We start from the raw sequence: 25,974 nt of genomic DNA on the forward strand, positions 1-25,974 counted from the left end.
GGGCACAGTGGCCTCAATCATTCTTAAAAGTTTGCAACAACCAGGACTCTTCTAAGAGCTGGCCGCCGAGCCAAACTGAGTAATGAGGAGAGAAGGGCTTTGGTACAGGAGGTGACCAAGAACCTGATGGTCACTCTGGCTGAGCTCCAGAGATCCTGTGTGGAGATGGTAGAAACTCCCAAAAGGCCAATCAATTCTTTAGGTGCTTTTTTGCAAACTTTCTCTGAGGAGAGGTTTCTGGCTGGCCACGCCGCCATAAAGGTCGGATCAGTGGAGTGCTGCAGTGATGGTTGTTCTGTAGGAAGAGTCCCTGTTGTTCCAAACTCCTTCTATCTGTGCATGGCCTGAATTAGGTCCTTCAGTAATGTATGGTCCTCATACCATTGCTGCCTACAACTGTATATATGAGGCTGCAGCCACCGTGCTCCTGGGAGCCATCCATGCAGCAGAACATTTTTTCCAGCCTTTTCCCAGACTTGTGCTTTGATAAAATCCTCTCTCTGAGCTCTGCAGGCAGTTCCTTCCTCTTGTTCTGATATGCACTGTCAGCTGTGAGACCTTATATAGACAGGTGTGTTGCTTTCCATGTCCAATCAGCTGAATTTTTATCACAGGTGGACTCCAATCAAGGTGTAAAACATCTCAAAGATGATCACGAGCAATAGTGGGGCACCTGAGCTAAAATTCAAGCGTCATAACAAAGTGTCTGAAAACTTATGTCAATGTGATGTTTCAGTTTTTCCTTTTTAAGAAGTTTGATTTGGTTTGAAGGGGTCTGAAGACTTTCCGTATGCGCTGTATTTGTTAAGTAACCCTTCACAATATGGTAAAACCCTCCCCATTAATCCTGAGCACCAAATCCATTTCGCCCAGACATTCAGCCCGGGGAAAAACTAAGTTCCAGACATACAGCATATGCAGAGGTCAAAGTGACTTAGCACATACTGTGCACTCAAGTACAAAACAGTCCATTTGAGAGAGACGAGAGGAGAAAATTTGATTATGTAAATGTACAAGATGGACTTTTCTTAAACATTTCTGCCATCTTGCAAATTTCACATATTATCTGTTGACATTTTGGTGGATCAGAGCTTAGTTTGCAGTCGGTGTGAAATTGTTTCTCCTATAGCCTCTCCACTTTGTCGCTCTTCATGCTGCTCCAGGGGAGGTGTCAGGTCCCATCATGAGAAACACATGTTGCCTGACACAAATAGAAAACACCGCCAGATGAGAGACTGACTGCTTGTGGTCAGCTCATGTCACCTCATTTTCAAATCACTGTCCCTGAACAGATGACTGGGAGAAAAATCCTCTCCTGTGATGCCTCACCGGAAAAGACTCAGGCTTAAATTATTATCCCTTTGTTTCCTCAATTAGAGCGAGTCGCGCAGACGATTAGATTAAACTTTAATGATTCCTGCAGGGAAATTGGGATGTTGCCACTTAATATGACCTCTGACTCTGACCTGTCTGTGCAGGTAGAAAATACAAAAAATGATTATGATTAAAATCAGGTTTTTCATTGAACTGGATTTAGCTGTGTAAAGTTGAATTTCCTCAGCACTGCAAACTGCTTCTGAGAAAGGATTTCACAGAAACACTGTAACTCCATGGCAACAGATTCTTTTAATTGATCATTTGCCTTTCTAATGGTGATCAGCTACAAGGAGGGGACAAGTGCTTCTCGCCAAACTGTCCCTTCCTAAATAATTGGGCTGCTTTCCCCAGTGGATTAAGCTGTGTTTTTCCTAATACTTCCGGTGTTCTGCTCGACTTTGACGAACTCATTTTAATAAACAAGGTCACTCTGGCTGTTTAAATGAGTATGAACAGGTATTCCTATACTGATCGCTGGAACTGCAGAGCCCAGAGCTCAGCGCTTAGACCACCACCTGACCTCAGTCCTGTAGCTCAGGTGTCCTTGTGGTTTATTGCCCAGTGATATAACCTGTTATAAAAACACCTCTTTAATAGAAGTGGGAGCTTGGCCTTTCATCTTAAGAAAAAAAAGACATTGAAAATGTTACAGAAATGGCATTTCTTGTTTTACAGTTGACCACAAAACTACACAAAGGTTTCATCCGACCAGCCCACTGGATATGTAAGTAATTAAATGTATGAACATCATCATTCAGTCATAGCACTTAAGACTAAACACACTCATTAATTATGCAGGATGAAAGCTGCTTGTCAGTTTTCCCTCTGGTTCACTTGGTGCTAAACTACTCCTCAGTGCAAGTCAGGTGCATTTTAAAAGCAGCTATTCTGAATTTGTCCTGATGCAGCTTTCAGCATTTCACCAGCATTGCATTTGTAATGATAAAATAGAACAATCTTCCAGAGCTGTTGAAATGATCACATCTTGAAAAATTCAAAGTGAGACAGCTGCCTTTCCCGGGCTTTTCCTGTGGTTTGCATGCAACTGAACAGTGTGTGCATCGCCTGCATGAGAACATGTGAAGCAAAGCTGTCCATAATGCAGCGAAACCCTCAAGGGCTGTTCTGTCTGTATGAATCTAGCATGTGCACCTCTAAAGGTGTTAAATCAGAGGCTTTCCCAATACTTGTTCACACTGTTGATGCCAGGCTGCTCACACAGGGGTCTTGGAAGGAAAATAAGATTTCTGAGGACAATATTTAATCTATTATATGTCTTAATTCTCTTTCCTATTTGTTAAATTTAAACTGGAAAATCCAGCCATGATTCTGAACAACTAGGAGACTAATTGTCCTCTTTAATTTAAAAAGCTTATCTTTAAATTGGATAGTAGATACTTGGATCTCTCTGCCTGTCGATGCATAATTTACTGAATACAAAAAATTAAGGGATAAGTCTGGGTTTATCTATAATGTTCTTGTTGACAACAAATCCTGTGAAACCTCCAAACCAACAATCTGTCAGCCTCAGCTTTCATTACTTTCTGACATCTCTACCCTGTCTGTGACATTCTGCCCCGAGCCCACTGGTTCCTGCTGAAGCCATAAATTTTTTTTTAAAAAGGGCCACAACTACATAGTTTCATTTTTATAAATGCCTCAATAATTTTCTAGACCAGCTGAGGGCTGTAGTTTTTTGCAAAGGTTACTCAGACACGATTCATTGCGTGGAAACGGACAAAAGGAACAGGACAATAAATGTTTTCAGCCGTAAGCCACGTCACAACTTTACAGGACTAGAACGTGTCACCTTTAGTGTTCAAAATTAAACAGTTTAACAAGGAATTGTCTTTTAATCCACTGGCGCAGGACATGTAGCTCACTATTTAGTTGAAATAAAATGTTCTCACTTGTCACATACTGTAGGTTACAACTACTTTGCCAGTGTATACATTGTACATTGTTGTTAAAAATATGTAGAGTATGTATAAATCTTGAGTATGGGGTCCTCTTTTCAGTAAAACAAGATACATTTGCAGGTTTAGTCTCAGGAATTGTGTCTAATGACAGTTCCGCCTCTGTGCATGATTTCACATTATATTAGGTGATATTTTATTTCAGTGATACGTGACATACGCGAGTAATGTTTTACTCAAATGCATGAAGCGGCAGATGTCCACTCCTAGACTGCGCAGATTTGACTGCTTCGTAATGTGACAAAAATTGCCATTTCAAGAGAAATCTAGGGCAAAGCCATTCCACCAAAATTGTAACCCAGTTTTCTTTGCTCTTTAATAACACACTGTGACCATAATTGGCTCTTTGGGGCTCCTTAATCTGAACATATATTGCTGATACCGTGTTCATTGTGTAGTGTCATGGCTCCAGTTTTGAATCATTTATAGCCCAAGTCATTCTGTCAAATCTTTATGCTGTTTTAAAGTGTGGTCAGTGGCAGGAGAGCAAAATAACTCCAGGTCTCAGTGCAGAATGACAAACATCATATGCATTGACACTGACAGTTATCATATGGGTCAATGTGACAGAAAACACCCAGAGAAAAGAAACATTTCAAATGGTTTTCCTTATTTTAGACTCAGCTTGTCTCTGAGCATCAATGACCTCAAAAATCTCATCTAAAGTAACAATCACGAGCATAAAGGCTGAAATGACTGAATGGCTCTGTGGATGTTTGTCACTTTGATCTTTCTTAAACCGATCAGTGGTTAACTCAGATATGTTTATATAGGGGCTTTTTATCTGGGTTAAAATCCAAAATAAGTTCATAAGACCAAGCAAATTTGCCAATATGCACATTAAATTGGTTAGAACTGTTATTATATAACCATTACGTCCTTATGTAATATTTTAACGTGTGTGTTGTAAAGAACTTCCCTGTATTTTTTGTGTTGAAGAGCAGTCAGTTTTGGTGGATGGAAGATGTATTTCTTGTTCAGTGCTAATGAGAGGAAACTGTCTGGTAGTGTGTAGTGAAGGCAGTGTGTTTTTTTTCTTGTCTTTCTTCTTCTTCTCTTCAACCAAGCATGTCTGCTGCAACTTATTCACAAGTTATGGTTCAACATGGGGATGGCCAAGATTGCATAATAACAGAGATGCACATATATCACCACACAGCAGTGACCAGTTTAAAATGCGCATTTGACATCAATGATGCCAGTGTTCACTTCCTAGATTTGTCTATTAGGGATCTGAGAAGTGATATCTGAGTGGTGACGTGTTCATCCAATAGACAGAAAGAAAAGTTGCCAGTTTGCAAGAAAGCCTTGCCCTCTCTCTATATGTGTACAAACAGGGGGCTTCCTGCTGCCGCTTAAAGCCATGTGCACTAACCCCCGAGTCCCCTCAGATGATCGCTATGGGCTTTTGCCCCATAGCACACATCATGGATGTCCTCCACCACATTAGACAGGATGCAAGCCAGTGAAGATGCAGTGAAATCAGCTGTGTTTGTCCAGGATGAGATGCATTGTTGTTTTTCAGAAAGTGCATTCAAAATAGTCTAATGAGGAAAACAATAAATGGAGGGGTAGCAAGTGTTATATATTGTGATGGAGGTCAAAACAATGCCCTTTGTGCAGAAATGAGACTGTTCTTGCCACGAAAATGTTGTCTTGATTACAGTGTTTATCACATTAGAGGATAATTAAAAGAGTGTCCGTGCAATAAAAACATGCTGTATATTACTGACCTCATTATCTGAGCATGCTTTACCCTTGAGTAAATCAAATGACTCATCCTTTGTTTTCTTTGTTTTCTTGCAAAGCAGTTGCAAAGCATTCCTCTTCTGTACTTGTTTGTGTAGGTGTCTGAGTTCCCTCCTTGCTTTCTCTCTGATCATCAGCGAGGCGCTAACAGGCACTGATCACACAGTGGCACCAGGCCAAAATAAAAAATGAGACAATCACACCAAATGGCAGCTCAGGGAAAATCAGAGAACAGCACAAGAGAAGAAAAGACACTCATCTTTTCTTCATAGGAGCTTGAGAAAAAACAAACACAATTCCCCACAGTGATTGCAACAAAACTGAACACAACAATTAGCTTTGCAGGAATAAATTAACGTATACTCCAAATCCAGAAATTAACAAATTATGTGGAAAGAAATTGGTTATGTAAATGTGCAATGAATAAAATGTTCTTATAATAAATACATTGTGGCGTTGAAAGCATAAAGGGTGTCAGAGAATCATTGGTGGACTGAACTTTGTTCTCTGTCATTAATTCGATTGAGTGACTGTAATTTAAAAGCTTCCAGAGCTCGGCATCAATCAACCGACCTAGTCAAATAAAACTAATGTAATGAATCAATCAGCAGAGATACACACATTAATCTGAAGCTCCTCTGTCAGAAGCCTTTCAACATCAGACTTAACCCTCCAGAGAGAGGAGAGGGTGAATGCAGAACGGAGCGTATGCATAGAGATACAGAAAACACACGAGTAGGAGATAGAGAGGAGGAAGATGCAGTGAGGATGGATGGCAGGTAGTTGGACATGCAAGCTGGTCCTGTCCAGTAGATTCATCAGTGTGAGTGAGTGAACGAGTCAAGAGTGACATCATTTCTGTAGAGAGACAGCTGTCAGGCAGAGGAGAGGTGCCAGGAACTGCTCCGTCCTTCACTGCCCCACAAGCACGCACACACACACACACACACACACACACACACACACACACACCTTTATCCTGTGATGATGGGAGGTTGTCCAACTATTTAGCAATACAGAGGATCTGATGTAACTGTCCCTGGCAGAGTTAATGCAGGAGGAAACCTGGGTTATGCATCGCGGGTTGAGAAAATTCTCCTGTTTCTTTAGCTGGTTTGCTTGCTCATGAAAAGTTGACATTTTGGAGAAACGTGGTTTTCACTAGACAGTGACAATATGTAATTTCTTATATGATAAGCTAAAGCTTTCATCTCAGACATTAACAAGAATGTCCTGAGAGTTCCCTAACGCCTCGGCTCTCCTAGCCTCCCCAGCTTTGGTTCAGTAAGTGAAACTTTTTTCCCTCCTAGTTCTACAAAGTTTTATTTACTGTGTTCAGTTTCTGCTAAAGGGTAAAAAAAAATACTTTCTGATTATTATGCTCTCAATTGCAGCTGCCAGGCTCTTATTATGCTGCCAAGTATATTGACCTTGTGAAAGACTTTGTATCCTGATATGTTTAAGCACCACTGTGTCTGAGCCCCGAGGCTACGCGTGGTCTTCACACAGAACTTCTGAGGTGATGGCAGCACATTGTAGGTTGCCTACTATATAGCATCATTTCAAGCAACTCCGTCCTTTTCTTCTTTCATACACTCCTTAGGTTTATCCACTGTCCCTGCGTCAGCTGCCTTGGCAGATCTTGTCATAACCTGCTGGCAAAGCACTGATGCTGCTTATCTATGGCTTGTTTTTGTCTTGTTGCATACAGGGTTATCTGACTGACACCTCTGCAGCCTTGTTGTGTTTTCTTTTGTCCATGTGCTGCAGCTGCCTCTCTCAGGGTCTCTTTTCACCACTACACATCCTATGTTTGGCCTTTGTTAGCATCAAGTTTTGCTGTTTTGGATCCTTTGTTAGACTGACACTATCTGTAGAGCAGTGTCAGTTTGCTGGCTAACACTGACCTCTGTATGTAGTCTAAGCCGCTTACCACATCCTGCCTCAGCCTCTAAATCTCTTCTTTGTTGTAAGGTTCATATTATACCATCTTCCCTATCTTTACAAAGGCTTCTCCAAAATCCACAAAATTGTAACTTTGCCATACAGGGTTTTTGTTTTTTTGTTTTTTTTGTGTTTTTTACTTTACAGTTCAGCTCTACAGTCATTACCCTCAGTAATCGCTCCAAGTCCTGAGCAAGAGCAAAGACAAACGTCATCTTAACTGATCATCACGAATCAAATTCAAGTCACTAATGCTCGCCTTCAGAGTGACTTCTGGGTCTGCACCCAACTACTTGAACTCAGTCATACAACCTAATGCTCAACCCGTCTCTGCCTTGCGTTGCTCCAAGGAATGTCGTCTGGCATTGCCATCCCTGCACACAGGGAAATCAAAGTCCAGACTCTTTCTCGATGGTGGAACAGGCTACAGAATGCTATCAGAACAGGGGCTCCCTCTCTACCTTCAAGAATCTCTTGACGCTTCATCTCTTCAGAGAGCGCCTCCTCTCCCAACGCCTCCAACACCGCAACACAGCATACCTAACTGCCACTTGCTATGCACTTCTTAACCTGACCACCTTGCACTTATTGAATAGATGCTGTACATAGTACTTACATCAAGGTTTCCTACTGCATAGAAGCTTTAGTGATGACCCTCACTTGTAAGCTGCTTCGGATAAATGCTTCTGCCGAATGAGTAAATGTAATGTAACATAATATAATGATGTCACTTTGAGATGTGTTTTCTCCTGTGTCTCCACTATTACAGTGCACTTTTTGATCTCCACCTTCTTCTCTGATGTAGCACAAACAAAACAGTAATGAGCTGGAGGTTATTTTTGTAGATATCTAATTATAGCACAATTAAATGTGTTGCTCTCACTACACGCTTATTCTTGTCATTGCGACAACCTACAACAAACAGCTTTTTTCTCAGTTGGCTGCTAGCGAAAGTGTGTCTTGCTTGAAAATAAAAATGAGGTGAGGTTTGTCTTTGTCGCCTTTGCCCTGTCGAGACAGCAATTTAGATTAGCTTTCATGATTCCTTGCCATTAAATCACAGCGCCTTTTAAAAGTCAATAAGTGCTCCATGATGGCAGCAGACTCTGATTGCTTTAGCGTTTGTGCTGCTGCGGGACACTGTAAATATAGAAGAAATTAATTCAAATTTGGGTCGTTATATTTGAGTACCTGCATTTACATAGCTAATTGTTGTTTCCACTTTTACATATCAGTAAGTAATGTCTGTTTAATTACTTTGCTTTCATGTTAAAATAATGCCTTTTTAACATAGTTATCTCAATGCAAAGATGTTTTATGACCACTTAAATTAGATAGGATGTGTGTGGGAGGTGAATATTTATTGATCATAGGTTACACTTAACAAGTTTTCCAGGAACTTTCAATTGGATTACTGAATTGTTCTGTGACCAATGTTTGCAGGCTGTGCTTTGTAATTAGAGTGTTTTTAACTCCTCTCAATCCCTACTGATGTGTCCAGTTCACTGGGCTGTGCATTCAACTCCCACACCGGCTATTGTCAACTCAGGTGGGCTTCCCCAAGCTCCTTGACCCCTCTCAACACGGGCAAGCATGAATTACATTAGCCACAGTTATGTAAACATTAATTAGATGAGGGATTTGGATATTGGCACAACACCAATCTGTCGCTTTGCATTGAGCTGGAAGCCATTGCTCTCCACTATGCACAAGTTTGTTTTTGTATCCCAGCACACATGCATGTATGCATGGCTATGTGTTTCTGTCAGGCTCACAACAATGTATACTTTGCACTAATAAACCTCCAGCAGAAAGCAAGAGCTGAGACTAAGTATATGCAGCCATCTGCCTGATTGAGTTGTGTGATATAACACTGAGCCCTGGGGTGGACATAGTTTAGTTTAACTTGGATTGACAATGACTTTCAAACAGGGCAGAAGGAACAGGAGGCTAACTAACCACAAGTAGGTTGTACGTAGCCCGAGGCGATTCACACAATTACAGTCAAGATGCTGCTTTGTTGCACTCCCTCCTCCCTGCCTGTAACAGCATGTAAAGAATAACAAAATGGATCCGCCATCCGTTATCTGCTGTAAATCATCTGTGACACTGAATCATCATGTTTTATTTGGGGGTACATATGGAGTTGAGGCCTTGCGGCTGTCACACACATTACTCTCCATTGACACCATGTACGCAGGCAATGAGCAAATTAAACTGGAGTGTAAATTATCCATAAATCTCAGCTCCAGAGAAAAGTCTTGGAAAAAAAAAAGAAAAACCTCAAAATAAACCTGAGAATCTGCACAGGGCTGGTGATGTTTGGTTTCACTTTGAGGTGCGTGTCTGAGTGAAAAAGTGGATGTGTGAGCGTGTGTGTTATTCTCGTGAAAGACCTTGGGATGCTTGTAGAAAATGCAAATAATGGAAACGAAAGGCTTCTAGTTTTTTTCCACTGAGAAATACCAACGTCTGCCATTTTGATCACTGCTTATTTTAGCAACTTTCTTCACTTCCTGTGAAGTCCAGAATGACAACAGAGCAGCAGGAGCGTCACGTTTCAAAGCCACCACCTCCCACCTAACCTCTGAGCCTGAGCAAGTGTGGACAAAAGCACCTAAGAGGGAGTAGTGTCACGCTTTGCTTTGAAACAGATTCAAGCCTTCTTTAGGTGCTGTCACAGTCTGAAACTTTGTTTATTGAATAGAAAAAAAATCCCTCTGGAGAATGAAGGAGGCAGAAATCTGCTTTGCACGCTGAGATCCAAAACCACCCATAGCAGTTCATTGATGTTCAGATCTTTTCATTTCTGAGGGGGGCAGGTTTTGTGCTCCTTACGCCAGGTTTTTGCTTCCTTGTGCACAGGCGTCAGATAAAAGTGGTTTCTAAAAGGCAGCCTTGCCTCACACTGAAGTTTTGTATACTGAAGGTCATAATCTACAGTTTTTTCAAGAATGATGACAGAGGTGCCAGTTCAATTCAGTGGTCACATCTGAGGCTCCTCGTTCGAGTTACTTAACCGCTATACTTTTAAGTGTCCATTTGTGACCAGCATTTCTCTTTGTGGATGCACTTACTGCTCTCATGATTTCCAAAAGTGAGGTATTTGCTTTATGTTGCGGAGCAAACGTACCTTAATTTTAGTCTTCATTTAAAGCTGAAGGTGCTGCTCCTTTTGCATTTGTAATTGTAATGTGGTAGAAATTCCATTTTTCATGTGGTGTCTCTATGTTTTGCAAATACCTAAGATTGACTTTTAAATGCAAATCACAGAGTTGCCCGTTCATAGATGAATTAGCTTCAGCTGTAAAATCATGGCTATGATCATTTATGCAAACTCACAAGTTGGCAACTTTAGGTTTAATTACCCTGATGAATTTAATACAGTTTAGCACAAATTATGCTTTAACTCCAAGATCAAATGTTATTGTAGAAACCAGGGGTGTTTGAGTTTTCTGAACCTGAGATGCCTTGTGAAATTCCTCTAAATTGTTCCACTTACTCAAACTCTAGGGCATGTGGGGGGAAAAGGCACGGATTAAATTAACATATCAAAGCGAGCATACCGATGCTTGAGGGTCCCTGCATAGATGTATGTGATCCATATTATTTATAGCTCAGGAACCTCCCCTGGGATCCTGATGCTGTTCGGCGTCTGTCATGCTACGAGAGAGGACAGTTGGGTGAATGTAGCTTGCAATTAGTGGCTGTTGCATCATGTCAGGCCAAAGGGTTGCATGATGCGTGACCAACATTTAATCACAGCATTGATCAGACAACCTTTTGGAGAACAAAGAAAACTGGCTGACAGAAATCACACAGTCATCAGAGCAGGAGAAGGACTCTATATTATCCTCACTGATTCTCTGCTCACATGAATCTGATCATTCAGGGATGCTTAGCATGCCAGCAACGCACTGACACTCTGTTAGCGATAAGTGACAGTGGCCCTGAGGATGAGGGGGGCAAGGTGAATTCTGCCCTTTTGCTAATGAGCAACACTTCTCTGAGTCATTCAGCAACATTGACTGATCCAGGGGGAGTTGTTCCTGTTGAATGGCGCTGTTGTTCAAGTTGTCAGGTCAGTCCAGGATTAAAGATGCACATGCAAAAACGCACACGTCATAGCCACTAGTGAAATAATTTAAACAGTTTGTGAAAAATTATCTCGAGTTGCAAAAAAAAAAAGCCAAAAGACAAGTTCCTCTCTAAACTTGACCTCTGGTGTCACTGACTTGGAGTCATCATTTACATCCTCACTTGCATATCCTGCTCAACACTTTCCAGTTGTTGAGTTTTTGAAGTTCAATAGACAGATTTAATGTCTGTATGACTATCCCACAAGGGAGATGACAGCACATCTATGGGGTCGTCAGTAAAAAGGCCAATTTGTCACTTGTCAGAATGCATATTTTGTTTGAAACAATTTCTGTCTGTTTTATCATTTTTTTACATTGCGAATGATCCATTGCCATCAAATAGTTGGCAGTAAGATGAGCAGCACTTAGTGGCTAAAAGCCCTCTCATCTTTGATAAAGCTTGTAAGGGTATGTAAGGCTTTTTATAAGCCACATTTTCACACAAACTGATCAGTGCACATTAAATTGCATTACAAAGCAGTGCTATATGTGAAACAATATACATTCTGTTAAGCTGTTTTCTGTGTACATCATATCTGTAACAAGCATGCTATTTCCCAAAATAATGTCTGGTCAACCAAATTCTACATCCTTCCTGCAGTGAACAATTCCCCAGAGGAATTAATGGCTGTCTGCATTCATTAAGCTCAGTATCAGTCTAATTATGCGCCAGTGTGCACCTATGGACTAATTAACGGGGGATCAATAAGGGCCCTGGATGCCCCTCACATAGGGGCCCAGCTCTCAGCCCCCTCATTATTGGAGCTGTATTAAGGCTTCAAAGAGGATTTCTCAGGCTCTACCCGAGGGGCTGGATGACACATTAGGCTGCACAGGTTCGGCAAAAGTTGGTGTCTCTGTTCCTCTCTCTCTTTTGCTGTGTGTGTGTGTGTGTGTGTTGGGGCATCTGATTATATGTATGTGAAAAATACCACAGGCTGTAGAAGACAATGATGTGCTATTTAAAGACGCTCCACATCATAAAGCCCAGTTGAGATTTAACATGACTATGAGGTGAAAGATGGGAAGGATCTGTAACAGTATAAATTTAATCATAATGCTTCGGCGCTGGTAATATATTAAATCTCTATCTGGTTATTGTGTGCTGAATTTAAAGGAGCAGTTCAGCATTTTAGAAAATGGGCTTGTTTGCTTTCTCAATAAAAATGTCATGTCTCTTGTTTTATTAGTAGAAAGTTATTATTAGAAAAAAAAACCAACACTAAATGGTTTTACATGAGATTACTCCAGGAAATGACTTTGTCCTGCCAAAATATAACCCTTTATATTGTTTTTACACTTTAGTTTTTATATGGATTAAGCAAACCAGATAAAACTTTGTGAGCTTTACAGGTGCCAGTAGGCAGATTTTGTTACCTTTTGGCAGAGCCGTGCTAGCTGTTTCACCTTGTTTTCAGTCTTTTTGCTAAGCTTACGAGCTGCTGGCAGTAGCTTCATATTTACTATACAAACATGAGAGTGATATAACTCTCAGCAAAACAGCAAATAGGCATATTTCCCAGATTAAGAACTACCCCTTTAAGATGAGGGTACTGAATTACTTCAAAATAAATATAATTTTGATTGATTGGGAATATTGGAAAGGCTGTGACCTGCAATGAGGGGCAGTTTGTGAACCCTGACTGACTGCTGATGCAGAAAATTTAGAAAAAGTACCAGCTGTTGACGAAGGAGACTTGGAGATTTGTTAATTACACACTAATCATTTCATCATTATTCTCACGAAGTTGGTGGACTTGGTGGAGGCTCTGGCTCAGCAGAGTACAGGGTGTACCCTATGATGTCACTGCGATAAGCCCCCACAGTGCTGGTGAATACAAAACTGAGGGACGACCTCTGTAAGTTGCCATGACACCAGGCGCTACCCAGCTCTGCCTGCTTCCAACATCCAGCATGGAGCCTCTGCAGCTCACACACACACACGCTCAAACACATATGTCATGCACTCTCTTGCATTATCTGGTATCCTTATACACACACACACACATACACACACACATACACACACATATACACACACTAGTAATGTGGTTGGAATGATATCTCAAGGACTCCTGTCCATGCCGTGCTGGTTCTAGGAAGCGGGCCAGGTTTTGGGGTGCAGCTGAACTGTTTCATTCACATCAGTTGAAAGAAGAGAGTTGGCATTTCCGGTAGACCACAGCTGTGTTTCCTGCTCACCTGCAAACAGCACACCTACTGTCATCTGGCTGCAGAGAGCTGGGTAATACCTGCCGCAGCGTGACGTCTAAACACAGGATTACCTTTTGCACTCTGTTGTCATGGTTTAAAAGGTTTGAAATTAATACAAGAGATATAGCAAAGTAACAGCAATCCTTTGTTGATGCCTTTAACCTCTCAAAAAAAAAAAAAAAACAGTGGATGCAGTTTATCTGCTGGCTTGTCCTTCTTGGAGTGCGAGATACCATGCGGCGCAGGCGGTAGTTTGGGAGCAGCGGGTAGCTGTGAGGTATTGCACAGGGCCAAATGGTGTTTCTGTCCAACCATAGCAGATCAATAAAAAGCTCTGACCTCAACTGTCAGGCAACTAAACTCTGCTAGCCAGGGGACACTCATTTCCCTCTCACCATCGAAACAGGAAGTAGTGAATGTAATCTACAAAAGTGCCTAAGCCTATCAGCTAACAACTCAGTCGTGTGGATTGTTTGTTTTGCATGAGCAGCTTAGGGTTAACTTGGACAGACAGTCCCTTTTATTGATTCCTCTCTGAGAAATCATGTCACGTGAAGCTGATACCCATGATATTTACAGTGATGGATCTGTAGGCTCACTGTATGTACAGGGAGTATTTTAAAATCACCTATATGCTTCTATGACACGTGTGAACCCTGTCATTTCTCCTTTGCATGCTCAATCTCCTCTTTTTTTCCTGAACAAAAGCAGATATCACTTTGTAAAATATACAAAAATACAGAATGCTATTCTTTGAGAACAGAAAACTGACAGATATTCCCCAAAATACTGGGAACATGTGTAAAAAAAAATGCCTTCTCTGTCCTCAAGCCAAGTAGGTCAAAGAATTTTATGTAATAATGCAACGACTATAAATACGCAAGCAAACTGTCAGCAGCTAATCATGTCTGATTTATGCCAGGATGGTGCTGATGAGAATATTTTGCTCCCCTTCTATATCTGGCCCTCCAGCGCTCTCACCTCTTCTTTGATGCTAACAGGTCAACTTTCAGAAGGAGAGGGAAGTTTCAAGCCTCAGGCTCGTTTTTGCATGAATGAATGTCTTTTATTTCCCCCTGTGATTCATGGATCATTGTGGCCACCAGTCAGTGGATATTTAAAGATGAAGATGACAAAAAGAGAAGCACGTGGATCATCACATGACCAACATTTTTCTCTGTGACCAATACAGAATAGAGACAGAGCTGTAACGTGTGAAAAGCAGTGTGAAAAGCTTCAAATAAACTGGAGAAGTGTAGCATTTTAACTGCACATGTGCATGCATTCTCTAAATAGGGCTACAACATGCAGCATGAATAGTCTTTGTAGCCCTTTAAATAATGCAAACCACTGATCCTGTTAGAGTTACGGGTTTGCCCCTGCTTAGTGAACCATTCACAAGTTCTATTCATTCATAAAAAAATATAAATGTGCAAAGGCCCTTGATGTTTTCATTGTATTTCAGTTATTTTCTTCTCAATGAAGATGAATTCACTTATGTGGGATATTCTGCTTAAATGATGAAGTGCTATTACCTGGATTTCAAAAGTTTAAGGTTGTGTGTTGAGAAAGAAAGGTTTATGATTTATTTTTTATGCTCTCCCTGTGTTAAAGGGATTTTTATAGTATCATACAAACAGTACATGCAAACACTGTGAGGGCATTGCCTGTAGCAGATGCTGGTGAATTCTGGACAGGAATTTTATTAATTTAACCTTTATTTAACCAGAGAGTCTCAAGAGGTACAACATTTCTTCTGCAGGAGCAACTTGGTCAAAAGCATGAACCTTGCTGCGTATTTTCTGTGAGGTCCATTTAGTTAACCCTATGGATTACAGTGATGAGCTTGTGAACTAGCACTAAAAATGAAATGTAAGCGATGAATGATAAACAGGATCAAGCCTCCACAGGCTGTAATGTAAATGTAGAAGGTTTTTTTTCTTGCTATGAAGGGAAGACATTTGTCAAAACAAAAATAAAATCTAGTTTAGGTTTGATTTTCTTTACAAATTTCAAGAGCAGTTCCCCATCATAAAGACATTTTATATTACTGCCTATATTATACTCTGTATTAGGAGTGCTGTGGACTCACGTAGCGCTACTGTCAGTTTAAAACCCTCTTGCAAGTCCAAATGGTCAATTTTTCTTGAGGGGGAAAAGAGTCAAAGAATCTACTTGATAAAGAGGTATGAGCTCCCTGAAACTAACAAATAAAAAAATCAAAACCTGCCAGGGTTTTCACATGAAAGCATTAATGTGGCATGAAGAGAACTCTTTCTATATCTTATCCTCTTAAGCACATTTAAAAGCTGTGGAGACGCAGGCACTGACAGTGGGAATGACTTTGCTCCATGTTTATAGCTCAAAGAGAGCTTTATCTGGCCAGTGCTGTGTATTCTTCCATAAAAGAAACACCATGGAAAAGTAATCCTGTTTGGATGAACTCACCCTGGATCAAAAGTCAGCAAGAAATCCTCAACACTTGTGGAGACTGTGGATGACACATGCAGGCGGCTGAGGCCAGCAACTGACTAGTGGATTCTGCTTAAATTGGGTGATTTTAGACAATATGCATCCACGTCACAGAGGACCTTATAGCCTTCTCAAAAGCACAACAGGGACTTTGGGCCACTAATTACGCATTTTCTCCTCACATCTCAAAACACAGCATCACTTGTGACCTTATCTCTGTGCCTGTCAGAGTGTTAGCATTCACATGGCAAGTGTGGTGATGAATGTAATTACTGGAGCCCAAAATAATAACACCACTGTCGTAGAGCAACCGGCAGCCAGTCAGTCGTAATGGGACCCCCCCTAACCACCCCCACCCCCCCTCACCTCCCTTCCTCCATCTCCTCCTCCAAATTAGTGGAGACAAGGACAAAAATAGAGTTATTATAGTCTTGGATCTATGGAAGAAACACATACAGAATACATTACAGAGAAGGGGGGGGGGGGGGGGGGGGTATAAATACTTCACTGAATTTAATCTCTCATGAAAACACTTACAGTAATCCTATTATAAAGTTTATCACAACTCCAGAACTTGATGTAAAAGTCACAGCACAGAAACTCACAGAGAAGAAAACACCAAAGAAGACTTTCATATATTTCTTAACTCTTTGAACAATATATACTTATTTGTAGTTTGAAATTAACAACTTTTTATTTTATGTCTCATGTTTATTTACGTTTTTTTTTTTAAAGTTCCTGCACTGTCAACTGATATATTTTTTTTTGTATTTTGATCAATCTTAATCTTAAATAAAGGTTTGCACACTTCAATCATTGAGAATTTATTCATTATTAGAATTATTTTTTCCATCATGTTTAGCACAGGAGAGTAAAATCCATTTGCATTTTGGCTATATCCTCTTAAATGTGCAAACTGTTTGAATAATAAATGAAAGAGAGACAACACCAGAGCACTAATGAGTATTTGTGTGTCTATACTTAGGGGGATTTTTAATTTTTGCCGATTAAAAAATAATTTAACTCAATATAGGACTAAATTAAATTTGGGATTGTCTTTGCATGAAATGATCATTGGCATGTTTTGTCAACTGCTGTTTCCAAAGTCAAGAATAAACATGGACGAGAAGCTCTAGTGCTCAGAAAACTGGATTTTTCAATGAGGGAGAAAGTGTAAACATAGTTTTAGGATTTTTTTTTTTTTTTTTAAATAAGGGTATTGAAATTAGTTTTGTTTCAAAAAATGATATCATTGTTCAAAGGAGAATATTTTTTATGTGTCTTGGAACATGTCTAGGAGGAGTTACTGAAAAAGACGGGTTTATGGTGCTTTATTTATTCCTGTATTATATAGTTTATATTTTATTCCTGGTTCAACGTCTGTGCGTTGTTGAAACTGAAAAAATAAAATAAAAATTAAAAAAAAAAAAAAAAAGAATAAATCCCAAACACACAGAAAGAAGTGGAACACTGTCGCTCTCTTGTGGCCACAGGTGGAACCTCCTCGGGTGAACTTTGACCCGGAAGAAGTTGAGCGTGTGTTTTTTCCGTTCCACACGTGGGGAGCGAACGCCGAGCGGCACGGGGCAACATGGCTGCGAGCAGTGTGGAGGAGCTGCTGGCTAAAGCTGAGCAAGAGGAGGCAGAGAAGCTGCGAAGCATCTCCGTCCTCAAAGAGCTGGACCTGGAGTTTGACGTCGGGAACCTGCTGGCGTGCGACAAAAACCGCGTCGAGTCCCGGGACTTCAAGGGGCAGAAGAAAGAGGACTTCCTGCGGTCTTTAGCCCGTGATAACACACAGCTCCTCATCAACGAGATCTGGAAACAGCCCACGGAGAGGGTCGAGGAGGCTATCGTGGCGAAATTACCGGACCCGACGACCCCGCTGCCCAGAGAGAAGCCGCCTCCGAAGCCCAAACCTCCGACCAAATGGGAGCAGTTCGCCAAACTGAAGGGCATACAGAAGAAGAAGAAGACCAACTTAGTTTGGGATGAAAATGCGAAGGAGTGGAGGAGGCGCTGGGGCTACAAGAGGGCCAACGATGACACCAAGGACTGGCTGATCGAGGTGCCGGAGACCGCAGATCCAAACGATGACCAGTTCGCCAAGCGCGTCAAAGCCAAGAAGGAGAGAGTGGCCAAGAACGAGTTCAACAGGCTGAAGAACATCGCCAGGGCGCAGAAAGTCAAAATCCCAGGTGTGGGGCTGACCCCCACAGCCCAGCAGTCCAAAGACGAGCTGACCAGGGCCGTGAGTGTGGCCAGATCCTCCACAGCATCCGTGGGGAGGTTCCAGGACCGGCTGCCTAGAGAGAAACCAGCGAAGAACACAGGCAAGAAGAGGAAGTTTGAGCCGCTCATCGGTGACTTTTCTAACGAGAAGCAGAAGCAGCTGGAGCTTCTGAAAACCATGGACAGCAAGAAGGCTAAGCTGGACATCACCAAGGCTGTCAATAAACAGATGAGAGAGGAGGACAGAGAGGAGGCCGCAGCTAGATACAAGAAGGGAGCAGGGAAGAAAGGACGCAAAGGCAACATGCCAGGAAAGGGCAAAGGAAAGGGTGGCAAAGGCAAAGGAGGGAAAGCAGGAGGAGGAGGAGGAAAGAAGAGATCTAAACCTGGGAAGCGCTGAGGACTCCTGTGTCCCTCTACATCTGGCTGTGCCTTGGCATCAAAGCGTTGGACTGGACATTCATGATGCAATATGAAAAGACTGTTTGATTGATCTGTGAATGACGGGTGTGATGTTGTGACTGTCCAGGATTTTTGTGGCTCTTCCACTTAATGTAAATGAGTTCAACTGTAAATTGGTCCCAATATATGTAATATTAATGTAAAACGCCGATGAATACATTTTTATCTTGCAGCCAACATTAAAATCAGGTGATTGTGTTTCCTTTCCTCTTTAATTGAACGCGGAATTTACAAAGTTGTCACAGCTATCAAAGATATTGATTAGATATTTCGACTTGTTGTAGCTTGAAAACTGAACTCACAACATGTTAACGTATAATTGGGCAACTGACAGAAAATGAATCAGCAACTGTTTTTCATCTGTCTCCAGCTTCTCAAATATGAGGATTTGTTGTTTTTTTTTGTAAATGGAGCAAATGTAATATATAATGCAAAAATGAAAACCACATTATGAAAAGTTTATAATCCCAACATTGTGTACATTCATTACTAAGGCGAGGCAAGTTCATTTATATATTGACACATACACAGAGGCAGTGTGTTGCATAAAAATAGATTTAAAAAAAAAGAAGGGAACATAGAAACGTAAAAAGATTAAGTATTATAAATGCTTAAAAAGAGTCAGAGTTGAGGTTAACGTAAAAGTCTTCAGCCTGTTTTTAAAATGAGCTCGCGTTAGGGCACATCTAAGATCTTCTGGAAGTTTATTCCAGTTATGTGTAGCATAAGTGAGTGCAACTTCAGCCCGTTTTGTTTTAATTATAGGAGCAGTCAGCAGACTGGTCCCTGATGACCCAAGGTGTCTAGAGGGTTCATAGTGTGGAAGCAAGTCATAGATGTACATGGGCCCTAAACCATGAAGTGATTTATAGACTATTTTAATTTTTAAATTTCATCCAACTAGAGGAAAACCATGAGAAAATGTGCAACAACACGGAGGTATTAAGAGATGCTTTCCGTCGCTTGTAAATTTATTGTAATCGTCAAAGATGTACGCTGGTGCCATAAAGCATAAAACAGTAAACCATAGTTTGCACCAGTGGAACAGAATTTCAACACAAACCAACAGTTCGACAGCAGAAAAAGGAAAGTAAACGAACCGGAGTTGTGGTGAAGTCAGTGATTATGCTGCAGTGATGCTCAGAGAAATGTTCAAAAACTTGTTCATTTGATTTTGACATTCTGATCTGTATAATAATACAAAATATCAAAGTCTGACAGTTGACTGATGTTATATATTTTCATATTGACCAGACAATAACAAACAGTTGACACAAGCTCAGGCCGGTGAAGACTGTCGGCAAAAGATTAAATAATAAATGGAGCAGTAATGGTTGTAGCACTCTTATCTTTCCATTATATCACCTTCATCTCTGCTAATGTCCAGTGCAAAACACAGGGGTGCACAATATGTTTTTGTTGCACTTCACGTAATTTCTTAATAGCTGCCCTTCATTGTTTTAGCAGATAAATGCTTTCAGCTGCTCAGTGCTCGTGTATTTTCTTCTTCCAAGAAGTAGACATTAGATCGGTTTTCCAAGCAGCTTAGCTGTGGTTATTGGTTATGTAAGAGTTTGCTTTTGCCCTGGTGTCTAGACTGGAGGCATCACATTGGATTAGGAGCAGTGAGAAGTGTAATAGCCAGCTCTCAATGCAAGAATTTTCATCATTAGTACATTTGTACACATCCTAAATCTGTTTAAAGCTGTTAATAACACTTTGAGTAGCATTTCCTAGTCAGCATATTACTTTATAAGTAATGGTGTTTTGGTCTGTATAGGTTTATATTTTCATGTTCTGTCTGTTTGAGAACTATCTTAGAGCCAGAGGGGCTTAAATCCAACAGAGTATCCTGCAGGACTCTTGAGGCCATAGATAATGAGGTTAATTAGTTGCCTCATCTGTTTACAGGTGTTTCCTCTTTCAGACAAGCACATAAACATACTTCTCTCACAGTTCACCAAGCTAATCCGTGGCCCTCCTGTTGACCTTCTTTCCTGCTAACAGGTCATAATTCATTGGGAAAATAAAATGCACATTTTTTTTCCTTCATGTAGATTTGTTACAGAAAATAAAGGAAATAAAGTCATTAAACATGTATCACAATCTTTTAAGGGTTATTAAATGCCATTTTTCATAATTGTTGCAGGTTTGCAGGAAACTTCCAGTGCTCAGATCTGATCATCTGGCTGAGTGATCTCTCGTGTTATTGATGGATGCTTTTTAATCGCTGACACAAGCTCACAGCCAAGCTCCATCGCACCGGAGCGGGAGAGGGGAGGTGGTGGTGGTGGTGGGGGGGGGGGGGGGGGGTGTTCAATCACCATCTGTTGAGCAATCCGCCACTCTGTCCCAAGCCCATTCATCTTTGTCCCTGCTCACCCAGGCCACTGGAAAATGGGACACAGTCAATAACCCTAAATCAATCAAGCACTGTTGATGAGGTAAAATTATAAATTCTCATCCATGTCAGGCGGGCGGTGGCAGTGGCCTCTAAACTTATCTTGCATGTGACCAGATGGTCAAAGAACAATAGGCACTGGCACGAAGATGAGGTGGTCAAGCATGATCTCTTGGATGAAGTCCGCCTTTTGTTCTGTTGCCCAACTTAAAAATGCTGAAAATAAAAACGTGTCTTGTGATATTTAACCTTGAAATCTAAACAAAACCCAACCATTAGTCTAATAATATAATACACTTTTCTACCATGAACCTAGATGTTGTTTGTCCCTAGTCTTGTGTTTGTGTGTGTTGCACCGTAGGAAGGATGTGTTGTTGCTTGTGTCCAGCTCCAGTCAGTGCTGCAGTGGATTAGTCAGCTGCATTTATTTAAAGGTAGTGGTGAGAGAGCGCAGGAGCCTCGGTCAGTGTGCAAGTGTCAGATCTTCAAGATGCAGCGCATCTACATGCACAGCAATGAACACTTTGAAGTCTTCACCACCGTCCTTGCTCCACAAGGTGAGTGGAATCATATCTGCAGTGAAGTGTGGCTTTGCATGACATTATTTACAGTGTTGGTGAGAGAAAGGCGGCAGATGGTTAATAAATGATGGGGTAAATCTTTGTATTATCTCATTGCTCAGTGCTCATTTTCTGAAGGTCATGGTTGCATTGCTGCATTTCAACATGCATTTATGTGAAGATTCAAACGTACATGATGAAACTAACCTTTTTGCTGATTCATCTCCACTTTTCATGGTTAACAGGGAGGTATCGATACAGAGCAGAAGCTGAAAAGGCAAGTTGGCCATTCTTCTTAATATAAAAATCATTAAAAAAGCCAGCTCTTTGGTTGCATGTTATTAATTTTGTCTCATCTCGGACAGAAATAGAAAACTAATTTCACAATTTCATAAGTGTTACATACCCGGTCTTATGGAAACAAGTTTGACATTGATGTTATGTAAATCAATTTCCTGTCATTCAATTATGTGTTTCAATTATCTAATTCCTCTGACAAACATGCACCATATTTAGGTTTAACAGATAATGAAGAGTACACCCAGATTTAAGGTTTCTATTTCACTGCACAGCAGCTAATCTCTGAGTCTTGACACATAATCCTCTCCATTCACTGAGTCTGACCTGTAAACTGCAAAGACCACTTGGACTCTGACAACAGCTTTTGTCAGTACAAAAAAAGCAATGCAACAAACCACACCTAATCTAAATTTAGTATGAAAATTTAAAAGTGCCTCTTCAAGTTAGAAATACACACTTTTCAGAGTGAAACAGGCTGTTGCTCCTCCTCTGTCCTTTAGATGGTGGTAGTGCACAGCTACAGGCCCCACTGGCCAGATGAGCTGGAGCTGTCTCCAGGTGACGTCATCCTGGTGCTGTCCAAACATGAGGAGGAGAGGTGGTTTGGGCGGCTGCAGGACGGCCAGCAGGGCTACTTCCCCGCCTCCTGTGTGATGGAGCTGAGCCAGGTTGGTTTGCCCCTGAATGTGCTCAGCAATGCAGCAATGCTGGACTGTGCTGCTGCTGCTGCTGCTGCTGCTGCTGCTGCTGCTGCTGCTGCTGCTGCTGCTGCTGCTGCTCAGTGTGTGACAGTAGAATGGACTTTATACTCTGTTCTGTTCTTGTCTTCCATAACAGTGTAGATGTTGAGTTTAATACTAAGCTAAGGGATTGTACATGAGAGTTTTTGAGTAATGACTTTTTAATAAATAATACCTAAGGATGTTTTTTTTCCCAAATTTTACCCTGATCATTGCATATTTAGTTATGAATACAACATGCCACTAATATCACACACACACACACACACACACGTATACATACATATATATATATATGTATATACGTGTGTGTATATAGAGTGTGTGTGTATATAGAGAGATACATACACATATGTGTGTATGTATTATTATATATATATATGTATGTATGTATATATATATATGTATGTGTGTGTATGTATGTATGTATGTGTGTGTGTGTGTGTGTGTAAATATATATATACTGTATATACATATATATACTGCTGTGTTATGCTGTACATTTAAAATATAAATACATTTTTAATTATAACAAAACCAAAGCTAATATATTGTCTAAGACAGGTGCAATCAAAGGATCAAATAGTACAATAAACTTAGATTTGTGTTCCACAAATTTGAACTCAAACACACTTTGTTTCTACTCTCAGCCACATTTTGCTCCCAGAGGCCTGCGAAGGAGTTTATCTCAGAGAACCTCAGTGTGGGACAATGAGTCAGGTGTTCGCAGTAGGTATGGAAAGTAAGTGTAAACTTATACAGCAACCATAATAACAAATACACATCCCACGCAAAAAGTGCATGTATACACATCATGCGCACACACCCAGCACCCAGCACCCAGCAGCTGTTCCCCACATCCCCCATCCCCAGGTCCCATCCCACTGCTCTCCGCCCAGCACCCCTGAACAGGTGGCCCCTCTCGTCCCTCATTAGTTGACAAAGCACACTGATTACTAAATCCCCAAACACACACATACATGCAGACATGCACACACACACACACACACACACACACACACGCTAGTCAATCCCCTCTCACTGCACTGCATCTCATTAAGGCCAAAGAGGAGAGGGAGGGAAAGGAAAGACTTTGTAGTCTTTCATCTAAAAGGATGTGAAATGTTTGACAGAACAATCAGATTCTTAAGAGAATTTTTATGGTATGTTGTCAAATATCAAGTAATTTTTTTATGGGAAATGTTAAATCTTTGAGCTAATATAGCTGCAACGGGAGGTGTCTGATAGGGCACTGTATCTGTCTTGCAGTTTGAGTGTGTAGGGGGTATTTATATTTGACGGCCTGCCACTACACTTTGCTTTTACACCCACATAGACACACACACTACACAGAACCCTCTGTACAACTCCATGCCCGTCTTGTCTGCTAGCGGTGGAATTTGGGTCATGAGGAATAAACAGGGCCTTTGTGTTTGTTATTTCCTCTTTGTCCCCCAGTGGACACATTCTGCAGGCGCTCAGGAGGGGGAGCAGAGGAGGAGAAGGGGGAGGAGGAATGGTTCTGGATGGGGGCCAGGGTGAGCGCGAGGGCCCCTTCCTGGTGTGCAGGCCCACGATCCCTCTGCCTCAGCCTGTGGCCTCCCAACCTCAGACACACAGATCCCCAGGCCTGCTCCACAGGATTTTGTCCAAGTGCCGGAAAAAGAGTGAATGCCAGGGAGCCACCAACGGGGCCTTCGAGGGTGACTAAGAGGCCCTCCTCTTTGTCCTGGGTGGCTGAGCTGAGTTCACTGTGGTGGGGCTGCTGCAGGGCTGAGGGGGTGGATGGAGAAGCTTCTGAAATATTGAAGACAGGTCTCAAATATCCTGATTTGAGCAAGAACTTGTTGCCATATCCGCTTTTCTTGACTTGGCTTGATTTCAAGAAACAAATACACCCCAATGTGAATGTACACAGATACACACAAATTAATGACGTCACAGAAGGTGTTTTGGCAATTACATCTGAAGGACAGCGCCTGCTGTGACATCACTGATGAGGGCGTGGCCAGATACCTGAAAGTTTGACTATACAGAGAGCTGCTGTTTCCTGCCCTGTTTTTGAGCATGGCAAGATCAAATGCCAGGTATATGCTTTGGAAAATATATAATCAGAGTTGCTGCAGTCATAAGTGTTATTAAGTGAATTAACTTAATTAGTGGAAATCAGTGAAGTAATAAGAGATGCATTATTCATCAAGTTTATCCTTTTTCTACAACTCGGATGCTGTTACCTTCGAGAAATGTTATTTCAATTGTTTGTTTCCTCATATATGTTACTTTACTTTTCTTCTTATCTGCTCATGTGAATCTGTGTACACGTATGTATGGCTGTATAATATTCAAGTTAAAAATATATGGTTATAAAACCAGCAAATGCCTACCAGCTAACATCTTTTTATTTCAGTGGAAACATGCCTCAGTATATTACCTCATACTTCAACTCCTGTTCATTTTCCTTTGAACACACTGGGCCTCCCTCCTATTTAACAGTGCTGGAGAGAGAACTCTCTCAAGCGAAAGGAAGTGTGATTGAGGCCTGCTGAAAGCCTTGCCAAAGGACCAGGGATTGTGCCGGTTGCCCTGGCAACGACAAAGCAGCTCTCAGAAGTCACACGTAGTCTTCTTCTGTGGTGCCTCCCAGCATGTCCCTGTAGCAGGGTCTCTATAGGGTGGGCTGTAGATTACCTCCTTGCAGAGGACACAAACACCGAACCTAATCCTAACCTTGGCCTTGACCTCGGTGGGGAAACACACTCCTCCTCCTCCCCCACTGTTTGATATAATCCTTTGTAATAAAGGCTGTAGGAGGCAGTCACTCTGGGGCCAGTGTTTGGGAGGCATGTCTTGCACAGGGAAGGGCGTAAATGTTACAAAAAAAGACAGCTCCACTGGTCTCCTGAGCAAACTGTGATTCATGAGGAGAATATCTGAGAGGGCCACTGCCGTTACTGTTACAGCTTATCTCAAGATTGTGATTCTGTTTCAATAGGAATTACTGAGAGTATCATGCATAAACCAAATTATTATATTTTTAACAAGGTTCCCTTCATGATAATAATAAGATGTGCATAAATAAGAGCTGTATGAAAGGAGACATATCACTTATCTGATAGCTACCGGCGTCTTATTTCACCTGGCATTACCACTCACTTACATGTGCTTGAAAGTGATTTATTCAAATTTAGATAAGGCCACATGCTGTTGCTTCAAAACATAGCAAGTCCTCAGTCAAATAGGAGCTTACAGCGTGAGGTGGCTTACCTCACATGGTGTTGACACACACAAGTGGAAACAGTGACCTATATAGGGCAGAAAGGCCAGGGTCCAGTTTTGACACACACACACGCACACACACACAATCCCGGGGCTGTGGACTCTCCCGCCTAAAAGTGTCCTATCCCTGCT

The 25,974-nt window shown here is 41.4% G+C and overlaps 2 protein-coding genes across 2 annotated transcripts; both read left to right on the forward strand.

Moving 5' to 3' along the window:
* Positions 1 to 17,411: 17,411 nt before the first annotated feature.
* Positions 17,412 to 18,763, forward strand: rrs1 (ribosome biogenesis regulator 1 homolog). Its single transcript, XM_071485246.1, has one exon. It carries the CDS (start codon positions 17,463 to 17,465, stop codon positions 18,501 to 18,503), a length of 1,041 nt encoding a protein of 346 aa, XP_071341347.1. The 5' UTR covers positions 17,412 to 17,462; the 3' UTR covers positions 18,504 to 18,763.
* Positions 18,764 to 22,326: 3,563 nt separating this feature from the next.
* On the forward strand, positions 22,327 to 24,952 carry LOC139625743 (caskin-2-like). Its single transcript, XM_071485919.1, has 3 exons — positions 22,327 to 22,494; positions 23,217 to 23,308; positions 24,025 to 24,952. Exons 1-3 carry the CDS (start codon positions 22,327 to 22,329, stop codon positions 24,275 to 24,277), a joined length of 513 nt encoding a protein of 170 aa, XP_071342020.1. The 3' UTR covers positions 24,278 to 24,952.
* The last annotated feature ends 1,022 nt before the right edge of the window (positions 24,953 to 25,974 follow it).

The sequence above is a fragment of the Trachinotus anak genome, unplaced genomic scaffold, assembly GCF_046630095.1.
Source record: "Trachinotus anak isolate AG129_WGS33_773 ecotype Australia unplaced genomic scaffold, CSIRO_AGI_Tana_v1 ptg000009l, whole genome shotgun sequence".
Taxonomy (NCBI): Eukaryota; Metazoa; Chordata; class Actinopteri; order Carangiformes; family Carangidae; genus Trachinotus; species Trachinotus anak.

Bases quoted from the DNA above. Each gene is read 5' to 3' on its own strand.
- rrs1 (XM_071485246.1), top strand. From the start codon at position 17,463: ATGGCTGCGAGCAGTGTGGAGGAGCTGCTGGCTAAAGCTGAGCAAGAG.
- LOC139625743 (XM_071485919.1), top strand. From the start codon at position 22,327: ATGGTGGTAGTGCACAGCTACAGGCCCCACTGGCCAGATGAGCTGGAG. The intron at 22,495-23,216 runs GTTGGTTTGCCC...TTCTACTCTCAG, and splicing joins GTGTGATGGAGCTGAGCCAG to CCACATTTTGCTCCCAGAGG. The intron at 23,309-24,024 runs GTAAGTGTAAAC...TTTGTCCCCCAG, and splicing joins GTTCGCAGTAGGTATGGAAA to TGGACACATTCTGCAGGCGC.